The sequence below is a fragment of the Coregonus lavaretus genome, assembly GCF_964263955.1.
Source record: "Coregonus lavaretus genome assembly, chromosome: 31".
NCBI classification, from domain to species: domain Eukaryota; kingdom Metazoa; phylum Chordata; class Actinopteri; order Salmoniformes; family Salmonidae; genus Coregonus; species Coregonus lavaretus.
Window position 1 is genome coordinate 38,832,600 of NC_140018.1, and position 22,520 is coordinate 38,855,119.

The 22,520-nt window shown below is 43.0% G+C and overlaps 1 protein-coding gene across 3 annotated transcripts in view; it reads right to left on the reverse strand.

Moving 5' to 3' along the window:
- LOC311107047 (MAP/microtubule affinity-regulating kinase 3-like) overlaps window positions 1-22,520 on the reverse strand; it is a 96,408-nt gene that overhangs the window by 28,003 nt on the left and 45,885 nt on the right. For 2 of the 3 annotated variants that reach the window (XM_084149504.1, XM_084149505.1), the window contains exons 4-9: window positions 17,706-17,754; window positions 14,054-14,119; window positions 13,383-13,453; window positions 11,958-12,014; window positions 9,808-10,044; window positions 8,827-8,946 (exon numbers count right to left, since the gene is read on the reverse strand). In XM_084149504.1, coding sequence (XP_084005630.1) covers window positions 8,827-8,946; window positions 9,808-10,044; window positions 11,958-12,014; window positions 13,383-13,453; window positions 14,054-14,119; window positions 17,706-17,754 — 600 coding nt within the window. Of the gene's footprint in view, window positions 1-8,805; window positions 8,947-9,807; window positions 10,045-11,957; window positions 12,015-13,382; window positions 13,454-14,053; window positions 14,120-17,705; window positions 17,755-22,520 lie in introns of all 3 variants that reach the window. The other variant, XM_084149503.1, reaches the window with a different exon arrangement.

Sequence of the window (22,520 nt, forward strand, 5' to 3'; positions counted from 1 at the left end):
ACTTATGTAAAGAAGGTATTTCAGTTTCTGTTTCTGTTGTTTTGCTAAAATTTCTAAAAACCTGTTTTTGCTTCGTCATTATGGGGTATTGTGTGTAGACTGATGAGGGAAAAACATTTATTTAACCAATTTTAGAACAAGGCTGTAACGTAACAAAATGTGGAAAAAGTCAAGGGGTCTGAATACTTTCCGAATGCACTATGTGCCAGTGTCTTTCTACTTTGGCCAACTCTTTTCTCATGGGCTTGTTTGGCAAGACCAGGAAGTGGGGTTGTTGAATGCAGAACCAGCCTGGCACCCTGAATGTTAGGAATGTGGGTAAGAGCATTGTGCCAGTAACCGAAAGGTCGCTGGTTCTAATCCCCGAGCCGACTAGGTGAAAAATCTGTTGATGTGCCCTTGAGCAAGGCACTTAACCCTAATTGCTTCTGTAAGTCGCTCTGGATAAGAGCGTCTGCTAAATGACTAAAATGTAAATGAATGGATCCTTTAGTACAGGGGTAGTGACATGGTTGGATTCAATTCCATTTCAATTCAGATTTGGTTCAATTCTTTGAATTGAAATAGTATTGTCCCCAACACTGGTACTCAAGTCACAGCCTGGACGTCTGCAGTACTGCTGGTTTTCTGTTCTTCCTGGTAGTAAAATGATTGATTGACTGATTCATGGATTCATGTCACTGAATGGCCAGAGATGCCACTCACCTGGGTTGTGTTCATTTGGGCACACCATGGAAAACATTTCAAAACGTTTTTCAACAGAAAACACAAACAACCGTTGGTGCCAAATGAAATCGACCCTAGTGTTTCATGTCTGAATCAGTCCCTGATTAGAGGGGAAGGATGAAAACCAGCAGAGTGGTGGACCTCCAGGTCCAGATTTGACAGAGGGAGGTAGGGTTGGGACCAATTCCAATTCCATTTCAAATACGGAATTGACTGAATTGAAATATAATTGATTCCAACCCTGGTTGAGGGTCTATAGAAGGACTGTGGGTCAGTAGAGTAGTTTACTGGGGTCGCGTTCAGCGAGAATTTTACATAACATTCAGATAGAAATAGACATCCTTCTCTCTCAAGAGGGAATCGTGTCAACTCAATATATTTATATTTGCAACATTTTGGAACATTGCAACATCCTGAACGCAACCCAGGATCCATTCCATTGGGGAGCATCTGATAAATTGAAATTGGGAGAATGGGGGAGCCAGGGTTTGGCTCAGTTCCATTTCGCTTCAGCCATTTCAGGGAATTGAATTGGAATTCAGCTCATGGATTGCTGGAAATGAGCCATTATTATTTCAATGGCAATTTTCCTGAGGCGACTGACTTGAAATGGAATTGAGCCCAAACCTTATTTACAATTAAAGCCTTGCAAGAGGCAAAAGGCCTCCTTGTGGGGATGGGGTATCTAAAAAAAAAAAAACATACAAAAAAAAACAATGTAATACAAAATGGACAACACAGACCGAAGACACGTCCAAGACCAAGGAACTGAGTAATGAAAGGACCTTTTTTTCCCACATGCTTGGTTCTAGTTTTTGGGACTTTTAGCATAAAACAAGATTGAGAGCTGAGTTTGTATGTGTTTTCATTCCGAGCCAGAAGAGAGGATAGATAAAATGGCAGTTTTCCTAAAATGGCTTTATAAATAAGAATGTACCAGTGTTTGAGCCTGCATGTTGCTAGTGATGTCCACCTGACAGCACTGTAGAAATTACAATGAGTTAGACGCCTCTGATTGGTGACAAAACAAAGGGCTGCATGATACACAGCGTCAAGAGCCTTCAGTGTAGAGCTTGAGTCTTGCACATAAATAGTATCACCATAATACAAGAAAACTATTTTCTGGTGGCATAGGAAAACAAGCTTAGTGCCGGTAATAATACCAAATACGCAGCTTGAGTTTTACTTCAGTGCCTTGTTGCAAACAGGATGCATATTTTTGAATATTTGTATTCTGTACAGGCTTCCTTATTTTCACTCCGTCAATTAGGTTAGTATTGTGGAGTAACTACAATGTTGTTGATCCATCCTCAGTTTTCTCCTATCACAGCCATTAAACTCAGTTTAAGCAAATTTTTACTCCTAAACTTATTTAGGCTTGCCATAACAAAGGGGTTGAATACTTATTGACTCAAGACATTTCAGCTTTTCAGTTTTTATTAATAAATAAAATAAAATAAAATAAACATAATTCCACTTGGAAAATATGGGGTATTGTGTGTAGGCCAGTGACCAAAAAATATCTATTTAATCAATTTTAAATTCAGGCTGTAACATAACAAAATGTGGAAAAAGTCAAGGCACTCGTTCACAAACCACTCCAGAGCATGACAAACCGTATGGTCCACACTGTCAAACGCCTTTGACAAGTCTATACAGATACACAGATTCTTATCCAGAGCACAGTGAATATCATTCAAAACCCTCAAAGTTGCTGTGACAGCGCAGTGGCTAGACCTGAAACCTGATTGCATCCCACTCAAAATATTGTTTTCCTGGAGGTAGGCCTTAAGCTGCTTATTGACCAGGGACTCCAATACCTCTGCCAGAACAGACTATTTAGATGTGGGCCGATAGTTATTCAGAAGAGTGTGATCACCTCCTTTCAAAAGAGGTTGGACAAATGCTGATTTCCACAACTTGGGGATTTCATTCTAGGGTGAGCTTAAAGATGCATGTTAACTCATCCTACTAAAACTTGAAAGCATTTTACAGGACAGTACTCATCCCCTTGACTCAAAATTCAGTCACAGCAGCAGCCGGACAAGGCGAAAGAGACTTCTTTAAAAGAAAATTAAAACTCATAGATATGGGGAATCTTTTATTCCGACAGCCATTAGGTTGTATAATAGATAGTCTGTTGGTTCCTCGAGTATACAGCATTTTGCACTTTCACTTTAAATGTGTAGCTATAGCACTTTGAATTAATTATTTTGTGTAGTTTCTGTGTTTATGTACTGTCTTTTTAAGCACATTACCAAATTAATTTCCCCCTGGTGGGATAATAAAGTTGATCTGAATCTAAAGGAGGCACAATGATGTCTGCAGCTAATTGTAGTAGGCGTGAGTCTAGATCATCAGAGCCAGGGGATTTTTTTTTTTTACATCAATTGCTTTCAGGGCTCTACGCACCTCTGAGACAGAGAAGGGCGAGAAGGAGAACCTGGAGAAGGAGTGCTTGGGAGTGTCAGGTCATTTCACAGGTGTGCAAATGTTGACCTTTAAGCCTATCAAATAATATGCCTGCATCAAGAAAATTTTGATTAAAAGAGTTCAGAATAAAGGTTCTCAATTACCACCTGTGAGTCAACTAGCAGCTGTTTAGGGAGCTGTGCATCTCCTTTGCACTATAAACTTTTCAAAAATGTTGAAGGATTATTCAGATTATCAGCAGTTGATTTGAGATAGTGGTCTGCTTTCAGCTTTCGGGTCATAGCCACACCCTGATTCCGAAGGCGTTTAAAAGCCATCCAACCATCAGCTGAATCAGACCACCTTGCCTTAGCCCACAAAGCATTCCGTTTCCTTATGATTTTAGCTAGTTCATCTGAGAACCAAGGGTTGTCTCTGCCTTTAATTCTGTATTGTTTGAAAGGGAAATGCTTGTTGCATACATCCTGGAATGCTTTATGGAAGTAGGAAAAGGCTAATTCAACATCAGGGATGAATTAAACTCTATTCCAGGCAAAGTAAAAAACAATGTATAAAACCCTGAGTATCAAACTGCTTCCAGTTTATTTTCATGATGATACGTGGAGGCAGTTTAGGAATTTTACAATCCCTCACACAGGCAGCAGCACAGTGTTCACTTATATAATTTGAAGCAGAAGCATTAAAATGATGTGGACGTTAGTTAAATTAAGATCAATCAATGAGGATTTTAGAGGACACTGCATTCAACCTTGTTACATTGTTAACAACAATGGCGGTCAGTTCCGTTTAAGATGAGGGCGGACGATTATTTAAAAAAAAATGTGCATGGCCTTATTTCTATTACAGCATATTGTATGACTGTCATTCATATTCCATTCACCCAGCTCAATGTAACATTGATAGGTTTAGGATACTACGTGATACTCACATTTTCCCTATAACCATCATGAGGTTGTTACAACCTAGCCTATGAATACAATTTTACAACGTATAGTGCCTTGCAAAAGTATTCATCCCCCTTGGCGTTTTTCCAATTTTGTTGCATTACAACCTGTAATTGAAATGTATTTTTATTAGGAATTCATGTAATGGACATACACAAAATAGTCCAAATTGGTGAAGTGAAATGAAAAAAATAACTTGTTTCAAAAAATTCGAAAAAATAAATTACGGAACAGTGGTGCGTGCATATATTCAACCCCTTTGCTATGAAGCCCCTAAATAATAATAATAATTCCATCGGCAGGATCTGGGAAATTGGTCAGAATTGAAGGAATGATGGATGGCGCTTAATCCAGGGAAATTCTTCAGGGAAACCTGTTTCAGTCTTCTAGAGATTTGAGACTGGGACGGAGGTTCACCTTTCAGCAGGACAATGACCCTAAGCATACTGCTAAAGCAACACTCAAGTGGTTTAAGGGGAAACATTTAAATGTCTTGGAATGGCCTAGGCAAAGCCCAGACCTCAATCCAACTGAGAATCTGTGGTATGACTTAAAGATTGCTGTACACCAGCAGAACCCATCCAACTTGGAAGGAGCTGGAGCAATTTTGCCTTGAAGAATGGGCAAAAATCCCAGTGGCTAGATGTGCCAAGCTTATAGAGACATACCTCAGGAGACTTGCAGCTGTAATTGCTGAAAAAGGTGGCTCTACAAAGAATTGACTTTGGGGAGGTGAATAGTTATGCATTCTCAAGTTTTCTGTTATTTTGTCTAATTTCTTGTTCTTGTCTAATATTTTGCATCTTCAAAGTGGTAGGCATGTTGTGTAAATCAAATGATACAAACCCCATTTTAATTCCAGGTTGTAAGGCAACAAAATAGGAAAAATGCCAAGGGGGGTGAATGCTTTCGCAAGCCAGTGCATTCGGAAAGTATTCAGACCCCTTGACTTTGTCCACATTTTGTTACATTTCAGCCTTATTCTAAAATTTATTAAATTATTTTCTTTCCTCATCAATCTACATACAATACCCCATAATGACAAGGCAAAAACAGGTTTTTAGATTTTTTTGTAAATGTATTAACAATAAATAACAGAAATACCTTACTTACAATTGAAGTCGGAAGTTTACATACACCTTAGCCAAATACATTTAAACTCAGTTTTTCACAATTCCTGACATTTAATCCTTGTAAAAGTTCCCTGTCTTAAGTCAGTTAGGATCACCAGTTTATTTTAAGAACGTGAAATGTCAGAATAATAGTAGAGAGAATGATTTATTTCAGCTTTAATTTATTTTACCACATTCCCAGTGGGTCAGAAGTTTACATACACTCAATTAGTATTTGGTAGCATTGCCTTTAACTTGTTTAACTTGGGTCAAACGTTTTGGGTAGCCTTCCACAAACTTCCCACAATAAGTTGGTTGAATTTTGGCCCATTCCTCCTGACAGAACTGGTGTAACTGAGTCAGGTTTGTAGGCCTCCTTGCTCGCACACGTTTTTTTCAGTTCTGCCCACAAATTTTCTATAGGATTGAGGTCAGGGCTTTGTGATGGCCACTCCAATACCTTGACTTTGTTGTCCTTAAGCCATTTTGCCACAACTTTGGGTCATTGTCCATTTGGAAGACCCATTTGCGACCAAGCTTTAACTTCCTGACTGATGTCTTGAGATGTTGCTTCAATATATCCACATAATTGTCGATATAGGACTAATTTTACTGTGGATATAGATAATTTTGTACCTGTTTCCTCCAGCATCTTAACAAGGTCCTTTGCTGTTGTTCTGGGATTTATTTGCACTTTTCGCACCAAAGTACGTTCATCTCTAGGAGACAGAACGCGTCTCCTTCCTGAGTGGTATGACGGCTGCGTGGTCCCATGGTGTTTATACTTGCGTACTGTTGTTTGTACAGATGAACGTGGTACCTTCAGGCGTTTGGAAATTGCTCCCAAGGATGAACCAGACTTGTGGAGGTCTACCATTTTTTTCGGAGGTCTTGGCTGATTTCTTTAGATTTTCCCATGACGTCAAGCAAAGAGGCACTGAGTTTGAAGGTAGGCCTTGAAATACATCCACAGGAACACCTCCAATTGACTCAAATTATGTCAATTTGCCTATCAGAAGCTTCTAAAGCCATGACTTCATTTTCTGGAATTTTCCAAGCTGTTTAAAAGGCACAGTCAACTAAGTGTATGTAAACTTCTGACTTCAACTGTACATACCAATTCATATCCTTTGCTATGAGACTCAAAATTGAGCTCAGGTGCATCTTGTTTCCATTGATCATCCTTGAGATGTTTCTACAACTTGATTGGAGTCCACCTGTGGTACATTCAATTGATTGGACATGATTTGGAAAGGCACACACGTCTATATAAGGTCCCACAGTTGACAGTGCATGTAAGAGCAAAAACCAAACTATGAGGTCGAAGGAATTGTCTGTAAAGCTCAGAGACAGGATTGTGTCGAGGCACAGATCTGGGGAAGGCTACCAAAAAAATACCTCCAGCATTGAAGGTCCCCAAGAACAAAGTGGCCTCCATCATTCTTAAATGGAATAAGTTTGGAAACACCAAGACTCTTCCTAGAGCTGGCCGCCCGGCCAAACTGAGCAATCGGGGGAGAAGGGCCTTGGTCAGGGAGATGACCAAGAACCCGATGGTCACTCTGACAGAGCTCCACAGTTCCTCTGTGGAGATTGGAGAAACTTTCCAGAAGGACAACCATCTCTGCAGCACTCCACCAATCAGTCCAGAAACATGGTTAAGTACCAAAATAACAATCCAGACATGTAAATGGTAGCGTGCGGTTTCTCCCATGTCGAATTAGAAAAACGCACAGAGTTCTCCACTGCAATAGCGGGGCAAGCTAAATGCATCATCCTCAGTGTAAGAGTAAAGGGTAGACAATAGCAACATGTTCCTTTGTAGCCGATTAATCAATGTGAGAAATAACCATAAAAAGTTATCGGATCTAAAAAAATTAGGCCTATGAGGTTGCACACTAACCTCAAATAGGCCTAAGCTACAATAAAATAACAATAAAGGCCAAGTAATACAACTCTAAATGCATACAAGTTCCCAAGTAAAAGTCCACAAAAGTCCACAGGCTAAAGATACAATTTGGATCAGAGACCGCAGTGTGTGCATGCTGGAGCAGTGAGCGAAGCTCGGGGGAGAAGGGGGCAAGGGTACCTGTACCAGACAGGAGGGGAGGCCTGGGTAGTCAGGAGCAGACCGAAAGGTGGGTGCCAAGCAGTGCAGCACACCACGGGAGTAGCCTAGGTATCACACCCGCTTGGGAGAGGCTTGTGTCGGTAGGACAGGAGGCTTTCAACCAACCAGGTGCGTGGTGGAGGAGCATTCAGCAATGGAACCGGAGTGATTTATATGTTTGCTTTCTCCGATAAATGAAAAGATAGAGGATCTTTTATATAGCCAAGTTACTTGTTGACTATGTAGTGGGCAGTAATATTTTATATGTGAATATACAGTATATTAAATATAAATCACATGTGACTCGTAATAGTCCTTTGGCATTGTTCTTTGTTCCTGGACCATTTTCCATGCAACTCCAGGTGACAGAGAACACCTAAATTAGGTCCGAGCCTACAATTATATCAAAACATTACCAGAGTATTTGGAATGATTATAACAAAAACAAACTGAAGCACACGAGGCAAACGAGTTCAGCTGCTGTCTTGGTGGGAGTGGGCCCTCTATGGAGCTAGAGATGGATCGACTGTGGAAGGCAGGTGGGTAGCCAGGAGGGTACAAGGTGGTTGGATGAGTAAGAGTGTGTGTGTGCGTGTGTAAGTGTTCGCATCGGTGCACATGTTTAGACACGCTAAGCTACCCCTTGGTATCCAAATAAAGGGAAAGGGGGATACCTAGTCAGTTGCACAACTGAATGCATTCAACCGAAATGTGTCTTGCGCATTTAACCCAACCCCTCTGAATCAAGAGAGGTACGGGGGGATATAGCTAGCTAGTTGCACTATAAAAGCATGTTGCCTACGTAGGGTGAAGTGCTTAAGGGAGAAAGATACACACACGTGGGTGGACACACACAGGCCGGCCTTAAGCAGTGCTTAGCAGTAATAGACACTATTTAGGGAATAGGGTACCATTTGGGACACGGTTTTATTATTCCCCTGGGTGATGTGGTACTGTACAAAAAGGACTAGAATTAAGTTGCTCCTAGACACTGATCTAAGGTTAGTTTTAGATAAATACAAAAATTTACACAAATATACACACTCACGGACACACACACAAAGAATGCTCACACAGACGTGATGTGAGTGGTAGGACTGCCTTTTGCGGTTTAATTAATTATGTCTGTTTCTTCAGCACAGGGAGATGAGTGTGTGTACAGACAGGACTATGGAGGAGGGATAGGTGTGTGAGGATGTGTGTGTGAGGGTGTGAGGGTGTATGTGTGCGTGTGTGTGCGTCTAGAAGTGGGAAATCTACTTCAGCGGATGGAAGAGGTGTGTGTTTGCGCGCACGTATATCAGTGTGTGCACGTACGCCTGCGTGTGGGCGACCACATGAAGGTGCTGTGTTCAAACCTTGCATCCCATACATCTCCACACAGATAAAAACCAGGCAGGAGTGACGTAAAGAAGGAAAGAGTCCTTGCGAGGGGGTGGACGGCCAAGTAAAATAAGTAGTAAGCGTAAGACATATTTACATTTTGGGCATCCTCCCTCACCTCAAGTGTGCCGCGCTTGGATGGGTTGAGCACCAGGAAGCGCTTGAGGAGGTTTTCGCAGTCGGTGGACATGTAGAAAGGGATACGGTATTTACCCCTTAGAACACGCTCTCTCAGCTCCTATAGGGGGAGATAGAGAGGAGAGGTTAAAAGGTGGTGTCGGGGGTTAGAGGTCAGGGTCAGTTAGTGGACATGTAGAAAGGGATACAGTATTTCCCCCCCTAAAACACGCTCTCTCAGCTCCTATAGGGGGAGATAGAGAGGAGAGGTTAAAGGCAGGGTTGGAAGTTTAGAAGTCAGGGGTCAGTCGGTGGACATGTAGAAAGGGATACAGTATTTCCCCCCCTAAAACACGCTCTCTCAGCTCCTATAGGGGGAGATAGAGAGGAGAGGTTAAAGGCAGGGTTGGAAGTTTAGAAGTCAGGGGTCAGTCGGTGGACATGTAGAAAGGGATACAGTATTTCCCCCCTAAAACACGCTCTCTCAGCTCCTATAGGGGGAGATAGAGAGGAGAGGTTAAAGGCAGGGTTGGAAGTTTAGAAGTCAGGGGTCAGTCGGTGGACATGTAGAAAGGGATACAGTATTTCCCCCCCTAAAACACGCTCTCTCAGCTCCTATAGGGGGAGATAGAGAGGAGAGGTTAAAGGCAGGGTTGGAAGTTTAGAAGTCAGGGGTCAGTCGGTGGACATGTAGAAGGGGATACAGTATTTCCCCCTCAGACAACACTCTTTCAGATCCTACAGAGGATATATAGACCCTTTGTCCCAATTCTCAACCTGTCTCCCAAAGTGTGCAAACATGCACTCTTCCCCACGCAGTTGGCATGTTAGGCAAGTGTAAGCATGGACTAGATGGCGTTTCCACCATTCTTCCACCAGTCCTTTCCTTATAAAGCAAGTGCACATTTAGGTCAGATGGGTAGCAAACTGGGCCATAAGAGTGGAGGCCAGGGTTAAAGGTTAAACACACATACAAACACACCTTCAGGTTCTGACCGTCGAAGGGCAGTGACCCTGACACGAGCGTGTACAGTATGACCCCCAGGCTCCAGACGTCCACCTCAGGCCCGTCATACTTCTTCCCCTGGAACAGCTCCGGGGCGGCGTAGGGCGGGGAGCCGCAGAACGTGTCCAGCTTACTGCCCATGGTGAACTCGTTACTGAAGCCAAAGTCTGCAATCTTGATGTTCATGTCAGCGTCCAGGAGTAGGTTCTCAGCCTGGTGTGGGGGGGGGGGGGGGGGTGAGGAGGGGTGGAAGTGGGTAAGTGGGTGTTTATTTGTGTGGTATATATTTAGTGATGTGAAACACTGAACATTGTTGTTTCTAATTTTAAAAAAGGGGGATGTAGATGGGTCGGTTTTACACCGGAACTAGTGAACTTTAAGTGGGGTGTGCGGGGACATCATTCAGTGTGACACAAGATGTAGATCCCGTGTGGCTTAGCTGGTAGAGCATAGCGCTTGCAATGCCAGGGTTGTGGGTTCGATTCCCACGGGGGACAAGTACGAAAAATGTATCCACTCACTACTGTAAATCGCTCTGGATTATCGTGTCTGCTAAATGACTCAAATGTAAATGTATGAGATGCTAATAGCGAAGTAAACATTGGATATTTTCATGGGCAGTAACGTTGTCAGACTCTCTCAGTCACCCACACTTTACAGTCTTGAATGTTGCAGGTAGAAAAAGAATGTAAAACATAATATAATATATGTTTTACACGATACATTTATATCGGTACGCTCTGTAACATTACATCATTTTTACATTTTAGTCATTTAGCAGACGCTCTTATCCAGAGCGACTTACAGGAGTAATTAGGGTTAAGTGCCTTGCTCACGGGCACATCGACAGATTTTTCACCTAGTCGGCTCGGGGATTAGAACCAGCGACCTTTCGGTTACTGGCACAACGCTCTTACCCACTAAGCTACCTGCCGCCCCTACATCCTCCTGAACAGGACACAAGTCTCGTGACATGCCTATGGATCTCTTCAAATGAGCCATGTTGTTGTTATGAATGACAACAACAAGTTATATCAGGTAATAATGCACACAATAATAATAATAATAATAATAATAATAATAATAATAATAATAGGCACTTCTAATGCACTAATAAATAAGTGCGTTCACAGTATAATAAGAAATAAGAACTAGAAGGGAAACAGTTCAAATTCCTTTTACCCTTCAATACTGCAAGTAATGTAGTATTGCCTACTTTCACTCAGCATACAAAATGGCTGGGATTGTCTTCAGCTCTTCAAAAAGATATGGCCGAATGAATCTTACATGAAATAGAGAGGAGACGCCATTTTGGAAAGAAATTATTAAGCTATACCGTTCGGTAACACCAAAGGCACATGCAATGTGGAGGATACATCAAAATGTATATTTTTAATTAAATATAAATAGTTTCTAAATAGTTTTTTCTGGGATTCCATTGAAGTGCCTGGGTCAAACCCCTCTTGGTTCACTTACAGTTCAGAGATGGAGAGAGGGAAGGAGGGGGGACACAAAAAAGCACAGTTGTCAGTTTAAATTGGGGAGCTGGGGGAAAGAGAAAGATATTAAGAGAGGAGAGAGATACAGAAGGGAGAAATGGAAAGGGAGAGCGAGAGGGGTTGACAAGAGGGAGAGAAGGATGGTGAAAGAGAAACGGAGGAAGAAGAGAAAGGGAGCACAGGCATAGAATGAGAGCACATTGCCACCTACTTGCTCCCTGACATGGTATCCAACATCTGTCTTTCTTCTTGTTTCTACCACTCTCCATCTTCCTCTCCCTCTTCGTTTGTCTATCCAACTCTTTGTTCCTTCCTCCCACTTTCTCCCTCTCTCTGTTACTCTCCCTCTATCTTGTGCAAATGCATAATTTAGGACATGTCATCGTGGAAACAGAGCGTGTAATGCCCTGTAGAGACTACTACAGTATGTCACACACCTCTGGGGGATGGTAACACAACATCCCGTGTCGTAGCAGGTGAGAGGATGTAGGTGGGAGGTGGGAGGTGATAATGAACAGTGTTTCTCCCATGGCTCTGAAGGGGGGGGGGGGGTGTGCGCGTGTCATGGTACGTGTATGTGTGCCAGGTTGCGTGTGTATGCGTGTGTGTACATAAAGCGTTCATTACCTTCAGGTCTCTGTGTACAATCTTTTTCTGATGGCAGTACTGCACAGCTGACACAATCTAGAAAGGAATGGACCAAAACCATAGAATTAGAAGTTAGAACACATTATTAGACAGTTTATACGTTTTTATAAAAGTTATTATAACTACAGCCCTTTCGATTTGGAGTTGTACTCCCGAGTGGCGCAGTGGTCTAAGGCACTGCATCGCAGTGCTAGCTGTGCCACTAGAGATCCTGGTTCGAATCCAGGCTCTGTCGTAGCCGGCCGCGACCAGGAGACCCATGGGGAGGCGCGCACAATTGGCCCAGCGTCGTCCAGGGTAGGGGAGGGAATGGCCGGTAGGGGATGTAGCTCAGTTGGTAGAGCATGGCGTTTGCAACGCCAGGGTTGTGGGGTCGATAAAAAAATAATGTATGCACTAACTGTAAGTCGCTCTGGATAAGAGCGTCTGCTAAATGACTAAAATGTAAATGTAAATGAGTTTGACACGTGACAGAGGAGCTTGAGGTTCATTTGGGACTGGTCAACACTGTCTGTCTGGTGTGTGAGTGTGTGAGAACAATTAGCGATGTCGACAGGCACCCACTTCTCAGAACTTCATTGATTGGACAGCAGGAAGTGCTTGTGGCTAGTACAGACTCACGCACGGTGTGCGTATGTTAGATATGGTGGTTTTCCCCATCCAGGTAAGCAGGGGCTGATTTGAACAGAACTAGCTAGTGACTGATTACTGTCAATAACATACTTTATAACTACAACAATATCTATCAATGTACCTATCCATTGGGGTAATCTATTTTTATTTTATTCATTTACCAGATTTTTTGTTTTGGTCATTTTTGCCTCTCCTTAATGAATTAATTAATTAATTAATTAATAGGCCTACTGTTCATGCCAATAACCTCCCCTTTCGTTATGCAAATATCCAAAGTCCTTCACCCACTATCTAGTATCTTTAGAGATCCATAACACTGTATTATACGTATAAATGCATGTACTGGTATAATACATATAATCATACAAAAATGATACACAGCGTCTATGAATTTAAGACATGTACTGGTTCCTCTCCCCTGCTATCCTCCTCTTTTATCCCATCCATATTTTCTCCTATCTTCCTTTCTCTTTCTCCCTCTCCCCCCCCCCCCCCCGCCCAATTCTCCTAGCTCCCTGTCCACAGCTCTTACATCAAGTGACCCAGATATCAGGGGAGCCCCTGTATGGACTTACGGTAGACCCCCTTTCACTGAGTAGCGGGGGGGTTTGATCGGCTGAAAATTAAGGATGGCAAGGATGTTGGGGGGGGGGGGGCTTGAAAGTGTGTCTGTGTGACACCCAGCCAGTGTGTCTTTGAACATGGGGTGTGTATGTTAGTATATGTACGTGCGTGCGTATGTGTAGGGCTGAATCCAGTCTGCTGCAGTACCTGTCTAAATTTAGCCCTGGCTTCCTTCTCCTTCATCCTCCCGTGAGCTACGAGGTAGTCAAAGACCTCCCCTGAAAGGAAGGCGGAGCGAGAGAGAGAGAGAGAGAAAGAGTGGGGGAGAGAGAGAGATCGAGTGAAGGGATAGAGAGAGACAGGGAGAGAGCAAGACCGAGAGAGAGAGAGGTTTAAGTTCAACTTTGACTGAATAGATACATTCCAAAACTTCCTCTCAGTCCCCGAAATTCTTTTTAATGTCTGGAACCCACCAACAAAGCATCAATTGCTAGTTAGGCTGCCTCATTTGTCCTAGATAAGGCAATACTATGTCTTATAATAAAGTACTATGAATATCAGGAGTCAGACCAACCCTCCTCCTGGAGAGCTACTGGTTGTGCAGGCTTTTGATCCAGCCCTGCCCTCAAACACAGCTGATTCCACTAATAAGCAACTCATCAGGACCTTGATTGCCTGAAGCAGGTGAGTTAGCACAGGGCTGGGGCAAAAGCCTGCACGCCCAGTAGCTCTCCAAGAGAAGGGTGTCATACTTTAATAATCATAACCATAATACATGTATTTTATATTTATAAATGAGATTTTCATGGATTATGCTCAAAGCATATTATAAATATGATAATGTACTATACTGTATGTCATATTACTAAGTAACTTACCTCCACTGGCATATTCCATCACCAGGTAGAGAGTTTTCTCAGTCTCTATCACCTCAAACAGTTTCACTGTGGCGAGAGAGAGAGAGAGAGAGAGAGAGAGTTAGATGGGAAATCACCAGCTAGCAGGCTAAATCACTTCCCATCTAATTGAATTGGAGCAGAGATGAGCACGACTCTCTTTCTCGCTTTCTAAATCACTATCTATTTCACTGTGTCTGTGGGTGCACTCCAGAATACACTAATTTTGCAGGATAAGGATAACTAGAACATATTGATGTCTGGTACATTAAAAACTTATGCGGACGTTGAATTGCACATATTTTGTGTACATGGAATGCACCCTGCTTGTCCGTTGGTCTGTCTGTCTGTTAGGGCTGCACAATTAATAAAATTCACATCGAAATTGCAATATTGACATGTGCAATATCCATATCGCAAGAAATGTATATGGCATGCAATATTTTGAAGAACGATGTTGCTTTCCACTTTGGTTCTTAATATAAATCATTCTATGTCTATGATTCCAACAGTTCACCCAAGTGTTTTGGTTTATATCAAGTCAAATAGCAATATTTGGTACAAAAATAAATAATCGCAATTCGATTTTTTGCCCACATCGTACAGCCCTACTGTCTGTCTGTCTGTCATTCAGCCTCTTTCTCAACTGATCACTAAGCCAATGATTGGGAAAATCAGGAGTATTAGAGCTGAGATGGAACAAAACTGTGCGCTCCCTGGGTGTCCCCACCAAGAATGGAAACCCTGCTATTAATGTAAGAAGACTGAAAATATGGCCCAAAATTCACCTTGTTACTCTTACCAACATTTTGCATAATCTGAACATGTATGTATCTGCGTGCTTAAAATGTTGCTTTGGGCTACCTTGCATCCCGCCTAAGAAATTGTCTATGAGAGAAAGCCTCCAGATTTTTCTAGCATATGTCGGTGCCAGGCTCAATGGCAACATACTGTTCTGAAATGAGACCATAGCCAACTAATCCCACAGTCACTGTCTGTATCAGTTAGTCTCGTATCTCTCCCTCTGTCTTGCCATCTACTTCAGTCTGTTTCTATTACTTCTTCTTTGTCTGTATCACTCAGTCTCTCTCCCTCTTAAATGGGTGTATACCTCTGTCTTTCCTTCAGTCTGTCTCCCTCTGTCGCTCGCTCTCCTTCATTGTCTATCACTCCGTCTCTCTCCCAATGTCTGTATCCCTCTGTCTCTCTTCCCCACCTAAGGTGAGCATGTGCGCGGCCGGACACCTCCTCCAGGACTGCAGCGCAGAAAAAAATGTCAGGCAAGAGATTGAACTTCACTGAGTTCGCGCCATTAGTTTGCATTATATAGATCAACGTTTTTTTCTGTGATTGAATCAACATGTCAGCCCCTTTCAATGCAACAAAACAAACCAATATCTAACTTTGCAAGATTGAGTCTGTGATTTTGTTGTAGGCAGAGCCAGAGCGCAACGGAGTAGAATTCTATTGGCAGGGGTAGCGCAAGTGAAAGCGCTTTTCAGATCAGTTCAGTTCAGAGCGCGGAGTCGCGTGTGTGCACATTTGTTGATATTCTTTGCTAATTAGAGAGTTATTAGCCCAGTTATAGATAAGTATAGGTCAGCAATTGGGAGTTACTGCTTCCTACAAGAGCACAAAACGTGTAGGCTACATTTCAAGCCGTCTTTGAAAAGCCAGTCAGGTAAAATATGCAAATAAGCCAATAGGCAGAGGGGTAGCTTACATTGTCTAATTCTCTGTATGGTAATAACAATTCATTTTATTTTGTAAAGTGGTTTCTTTCATCATACAACACAGTACAATGCAATTTACAGGTCCTATTTGGCCCATGGTGTTACCAACCAAGTAAAAAAATCATTAAAATGTCAAGCCCTTCATAATGTAAAAAGCATTTTTAAAAGTCTCATGCAATGTTGGCCTGCACTGAACCCCACATATAGGCTACTGTAGGCTATATTATAGAAATCAAAAAGCTATTTCCATGTGAAAATGTTATGGGATTTGTTCCATTGGTTTTGTTGGTAGGCCTACATTATACTCAAATTGCCACAATAGCCTAAAACTGTCAAAAACTGTAAGGGTACAGCCTCAGTGTTCACAAGAACTAAAATTTGCTCAGTGCCCCAAATAATTTGAGGGAACATTGCCCACCTCGTCTCTCACTTTTCTTGACCATTGTCATATTTTAACTCAATAAGCTTTATTGGTATTGCAATTTGAAATTCACTGAGGGCATATCTTCCCATCCATCCCGTTCTCTTGATTAACTAACATCCTTTCTTTCGGCATATCACCCTCCTTCCCTCCCTGACCTACCTGGCTTGGGGAGGGAGACAGTGGATCAGTGGAAGAGAGGAAGTTGAGCGTGAGAAGCACCAACAAAATGGCTTACCCCAGGCTTAACCAAACGATCGCCAAAATGTTTTACATTTTTAGTCATTTAGCAGACGCTCTTATCCAGAGCGACTAACAGTTAGTGAGTGCATACATTTTTCATACCAACCATGCGCCGGCGGATTCAGACCACCAAAAGGGAGCCTGCTGGACAAGGCAAGGCGGGGTGATCACAAATCGGCTTTGTAGAGGACATTTCCCATTTTGTATATGAAACGTAAGACCAAAACATTCAAATAGAGGCTAACATCCAGGTTTTTCAACTCCTGTGCTGGAGAGCCACAGCGCGTGCAGGTTTTTGTTCGAGCCCAGAATTTATTACACACTTGATTCAAATAAATAATCAACGCATCCTGGTCTTCAATCTGGACCATTAGTTGATTCTGGTCTGTTAGTGCCGGGCTAGAGCATAAGCCTGCATACATACACTGCAACTCAGCTCTCCAGGAGGGAGTAGCCCTCCTATTGATATGAACAGAGAAAGGAAATATGTCATTGCCATGACGACTGGTACCACATCCCATGGCCTCTAACTTTTTGGGCTCTTTCCAGGTTTTCCTGAGAGGGCTGGTGTGTATGAGTGTGGACACACAGCAACACGGACACACACACACAATCAGGCTAAAGATAGCCACAGGAGGAAGTGGAGTGCCATTCTCCAGTTCATTAGAATGAATGAGTGGGATTGGGAGGTAAAAAAAAGTATGAGGACACCTGCTCGTTGAACAACTCATTCCAAAAACATAGGCATTACTATGGAGTTGGTCCCGCCTTTCCTGCTATAACAGTCTCCACTCTTCTGGGAAGGCTTTCCACTAGATGTTGGAACATTCCTGCAGGGACTTTCTTCCATTCAGCCACAAGAGCATTAGTGAGGTCGGGCACTGACACAGTCGTCGTTCCAATTCATCCCAAAGGTGTTCGATGGGGTTGAGGTCAGGGCTCTGTGCAGGCCAGTCAAGTTCTTCCACAACGATCTCGACAAACCATTTCTGTATGGACCTCGCTTTGTGCACAGGGGCATTGTCATATGTTCTTGTGTTGTTTTTTACGCATTGCTAAGTGTAAAAAAAAAAAAAAAAAGTATGTTTTGCTGTACGGTAAACTAAGTAGGTAGCTAGTTAAGTTTAGCTATAAATTAAATCCGACTGAGTTGAAATCAACTTGTCCCAAACACGTATGGGCACACATTGTTATGAGGATTTACAGAAGTGAGTCAGTATGTCAGTGATACACTTACCAATGTTTGGATGGTTTAGAATCTTCATTATTCGGACTTCTCTGAAGAGCTGAAGACAGAGTGAGAAAAGAAAGACGTTTAGAAGAAGTGAGACATTTTCTTTCCTCCAGACATTTAGAAGAACAGGTACATCACTGGTGACATTCTCTGGTTGTGAGGGGGATAGTATAGGCCAATATTGGACAATAAAACTAAAGTATGTACTATAATACAGGCTTCCACACATACTCTCACAACACACACAATCACATTCCTTTTTTCATTGTTATTGGTAACTTCCAGTCCCCCCCCTCATACCGCCCCTAAAACAATCTCACTTCCCACAAGTTACTTCCACATGAAAGCCCAGAACAACACAGACAGACAGAGAGAGAGAGCCTCCCAACTTTCCCAGACTATGACTTCCTGGTGAGTTTGGTAAACACTTCCTCTGCCTTTCTTTCCCTCTCCCTCTTTTCCTTTCCCTCCCTCCCTCGCTCTTTCTGTCATGAATGAAGGAGCAAGACAGTCTCTCGTTCCTGTAGCCGCCCACTGTGATGCTATTGGAGTATGGGGGTCTCAGGTGACCTTCTGACCCCGATCTCTCGTCATTGCCCTCGGATGTAGATGATCTGATTGGCCGGCTGTCAGCCGTGGTTTATGTCGCCCACACAAGACGGTAAGGGCTACCCTTGGAATTCCCCTCCCTCCATCTATTCGCCTCTCTCCCTAAGAGAATACATTCAATGTAGCCAAAAAGTATTGGGTCGGTCCCCTAGGAAACACATAACTCCTTCCTGGCATTTTCATTAGTTGTCATGTCAAACAACACTGTATTCAAAGTGCCCACTATTATATTATAACTATAGAAATAGAATAATCATTATATTTCCATAATGCCAACAGTTCACCAAAGTGTTTTGGTCTAAATCACAAGTCTAACTGCAACATGTGGTTAAATATAAGGCCTATAACTGTGGAAATTATCTCAAATGAGTGCAGGAAATGCAGAAATTGACGAAAGTGCTGAAAATGATTTTGGATTTAATTGAACAGTATATAACAATCAAAATGGAGAAAGACCCATTGAAATCACTTAGAATGTATGTGGAATATGTTCCTGGATTCTTCTGATGGCATTGAGGAGTACACCACATCAGTCACTGGCTTCATCAATAAGTGCATCGATGACGTCATCCCCACAGTGACCGTACGTACATACCCCAACCAGAAGCCATGGAATACAGGCAACATCCGCACTGAGCTAAACGGTAGAGCTGCCACTTTTAAGGAGCGGGACTCTAACCCGGACGCTTATAAGAAATCCCGCTATGCCCTCCGACGAACCATCAAACAGCCAATACAGGACTAAGATTGAATTACACTACACCGGCTCCGACGCTCCTCGTATATGGCAGGGCTTTCAAACTATTACAGACTACAAAGGGAAGCACAGCCGTGAGCTGCCTAGTGACAGGAGCCTACCAGACGAGCTAAATCACTTCTATGCTCGCTTCGAGGCAAGCAACACTGAAGCATGCATGAGAGCATCAGCTGTTCCGGACGACTGTGTGATCACGCTCTCCGTAGCCGATGTGAGTAAGACCTTTAAACAGGTCAACATTCACAAGGCCGCAGGGCCAGCCAGATTACCAGGACGTGTACTCAGAGCGTGCGCTGACCAACTGGCAAGTGTCTTCACTGACATTTTCAACCTGTCCCTGACTGAGTCTGTAATACCAACAAGTTTCAAGCAGACCACCATAGTCCCTGTGCCCAAGAACACTAAGGTGACTACAGACCCGTAGCACTCACATCTGTAGCCATGAAGTGCTTTGAAAGGCTGGTCATGGCTCACATCAACACCATTATCCCAGAAACCCTAGACCCACTCCAATTTGCATACACCCCAACAGATCCACAGATGCAATCTCTATTGCACTCCACACTGCCCTTTACCACCTGGACAAAAGGAACACCTACGTGAGAATGCTATTCATTGACTACAGCTCAGCGTTCAACACCATAGTGCCCTCAAAGCTCATCACCAAGCCAAGGACCCTGGGACTAAACACCTCCCTCTGCAACTGGATCCTGGACTTCCTGACGGGCTGCCCCCAGGTGGTAAGGGTAGGTAACAACACATCTTCCACGCTGATCCTCAACATGGGGGCCCCTCAGGGGTGCGTGCTCAGTCCCCTCCTGTACTCCCTGTTCACCCATGACTGCATGGCCAGGCATGACTCCAACACCATCATTAAGTTTGCCGACGACACCAGTGGTAGGCCTGATCACCGACAACGATGAGACATCCTACAAAGAGGAGGTCAGAGACCTGGCCGTGTGGTGCTAGGATAACAACTTCTCCCTCAACGTGATCAAGACAAAAGGCGATGATTGTGGACTACAGGAAAAGAAGGACTGAGCACGCCCCCATTCTTATCGACGGGGCTAGAGTGGAGCAGGTTGAGAGCTTGAAGTTCCTTGGTGTCCACATCAACAACAAACTATCATGGTCCAAACACACCAAGACAGTCGTGAAGAGGGCACGACAAAGCCTATTCCCCCTCAGGAGACTGAAAAGATTTGGCATGGGTCCTCAGACCCTCAAAAAGTTCTACAGCTGCACCATCGAGAGCATCCTGACTGGTTTCATCACCGCCTGGTATGGCAACTGATTTGATCTTACTGAAGCATGTGTGCACACCATTGTGCGCACAAACACACAGCTTCGCTTCACTGACATACACACACACACACACACACACACACACAGAACAGGTTCACACATGCCACTTTCTTAGCTTTTCTTCTAGCTTCATCTTGCTAGTGATCATTCTCTGTCCATACCCGCAACTTATGTGAAAACATAAGAATGTGGCCCCTCAATCATTGAAACCCACCCTAGCAAATGAGAGATGGTGGGGTATGTAATCTTTTTAAACATTATTTGGCAGAACTTTATTCCACAGGACACCATTTAACCACAATTGACTTCCTGGTAATGTAAGACATCATATTTGGTTTTGAAACATTAATAAGAATACATAGATTTCTATGGAGTTTGGAGATCTCCCTGCCTAGACTAAATCTCCTGGGTCATGATCATTAGGCACCAAATGGTGTAAAACATACTAAAATAGGTTATCCACCCACTTTGCCCAGAGTGGGTAAAAACGCGCTTTGGTGATGAAATTTCAATTCCGTATGTTATAAAATACATTTTATCAGGATAAATATGATTATTCATGTTCTGAATAGTTCAGTGGGGTCTTTAACATATCATTAACATTATAACCAAAAAGTCAGATTTCATAACATAATACATTCGATAATAAGCACAGAACTTTGTTGACATAGCTGTGCAGGTTTCTCGTAATAACTTGAGTATTTTACATTTTGTGGTCTTCGTCTTCAATGTTTCCGCGGGTCGCAGAAATCAAAATGAGCATGACACGAGCGGAATTAAATGTAAAAGGCTTTGAAAATAAAAAGTGTGTTATCCACTCAGTGCTCCGTTGATATTTCACAGACATTTTCGAAAAAGAACAGACATTTCGAATGAATATGAAAAGTGTATACTTAAATATGAAAATACTACATGTTGTCTCAAAATCGATATCAATCTTACCTCTATATTGTTATATTTTCTGTGGATTTCAAGAAGAAAGATAAGTTCAATGGGAAAGTGAGCCTGTCAGGTAGCCAGTAAACACAATTCTTGCACAGAATCCAGCCTAGCTGACCCAATTTTCCAGATTTTTGACCACTTTTTTTATCATTGATTTATTCACCCTAATTCTGCCCATCCTACAACGGTAAAAACTCCAATAACTTTTGAACTGATTATGATAGAGACTTGAGATTTGGACCATTGGTTTTCTCATAGGAGTATCTACACAATTAAATTATTATTATTATTTTACCCATTGGTCAAAATATGTGTTTCTGATTGGACACCATAGACTGAAAAAGGGAGGTCCTACATGGACTTGTCCAATAAGAAACACTCATCTTGATTTTCCGTTGCAAAGAGTTTTATTATTTTTTTACCCATTTTTCCAACCACGGTAAAGGAGGTGCAGCGCTTCATTGGCTTTGCCAATTACTATCGGAGGTTTATCCGGTGCTTTGGCAAGGTCGCAGCTCCAATCACCTCTCTGTTGAAGGGTGGGCCGTCCCGGCTCTGCTGGTCTGCCGAGGCTGACAGGGCTTTCAGTAACCTGAGGGCTCTGTTCACCTCAGCCCCGGAACTGGCCCATCCCGATCCATCATTGATGTTGTGAGCCATGACTTTCAAAGCATTTCATGGCAACAGATGTGAGTGTTACAGGGTGATAGTCATTTAGACAGGTTACCTTGGCATTCTTGGGCACAGGGACTATGGTGGTCTGCTTGAAAAATGTAGGTATTACAGACTGGGTCAGGGAGAGGTTGAACAGCTGCTTAGCGCATGAGTATGCATCCTGAGTACACGACCTGGTAATCAGTCTGTGAATGTTAACCAGTTTATTGGTCTTACTCACATCGGCTACGGAGAGCGTGATCACACAGTCATCCGGAACAGCTGGTACTCTCATGCGTGGTTCAGTGTCGCGTGCCTCGAAGTGAGCATAAGGCATTTAGCTCATCTGGTAGGCTCGCATCACTGTGCAGCTCGCTGCTGGGTTTCCCTTTGTAATCCGTGATAGTTTTCAAGCCCTGCCACATCAGATGAACGTCAGAGCCGGTGTAGTAGGATTTCTTTAGCTCAGTGCGGATGTTGCCTGTAAGCCATAGTTTCTGGTTGGGATATGTACGTATGATCACTATGGGGATGACGCAGTCAGTGCACTT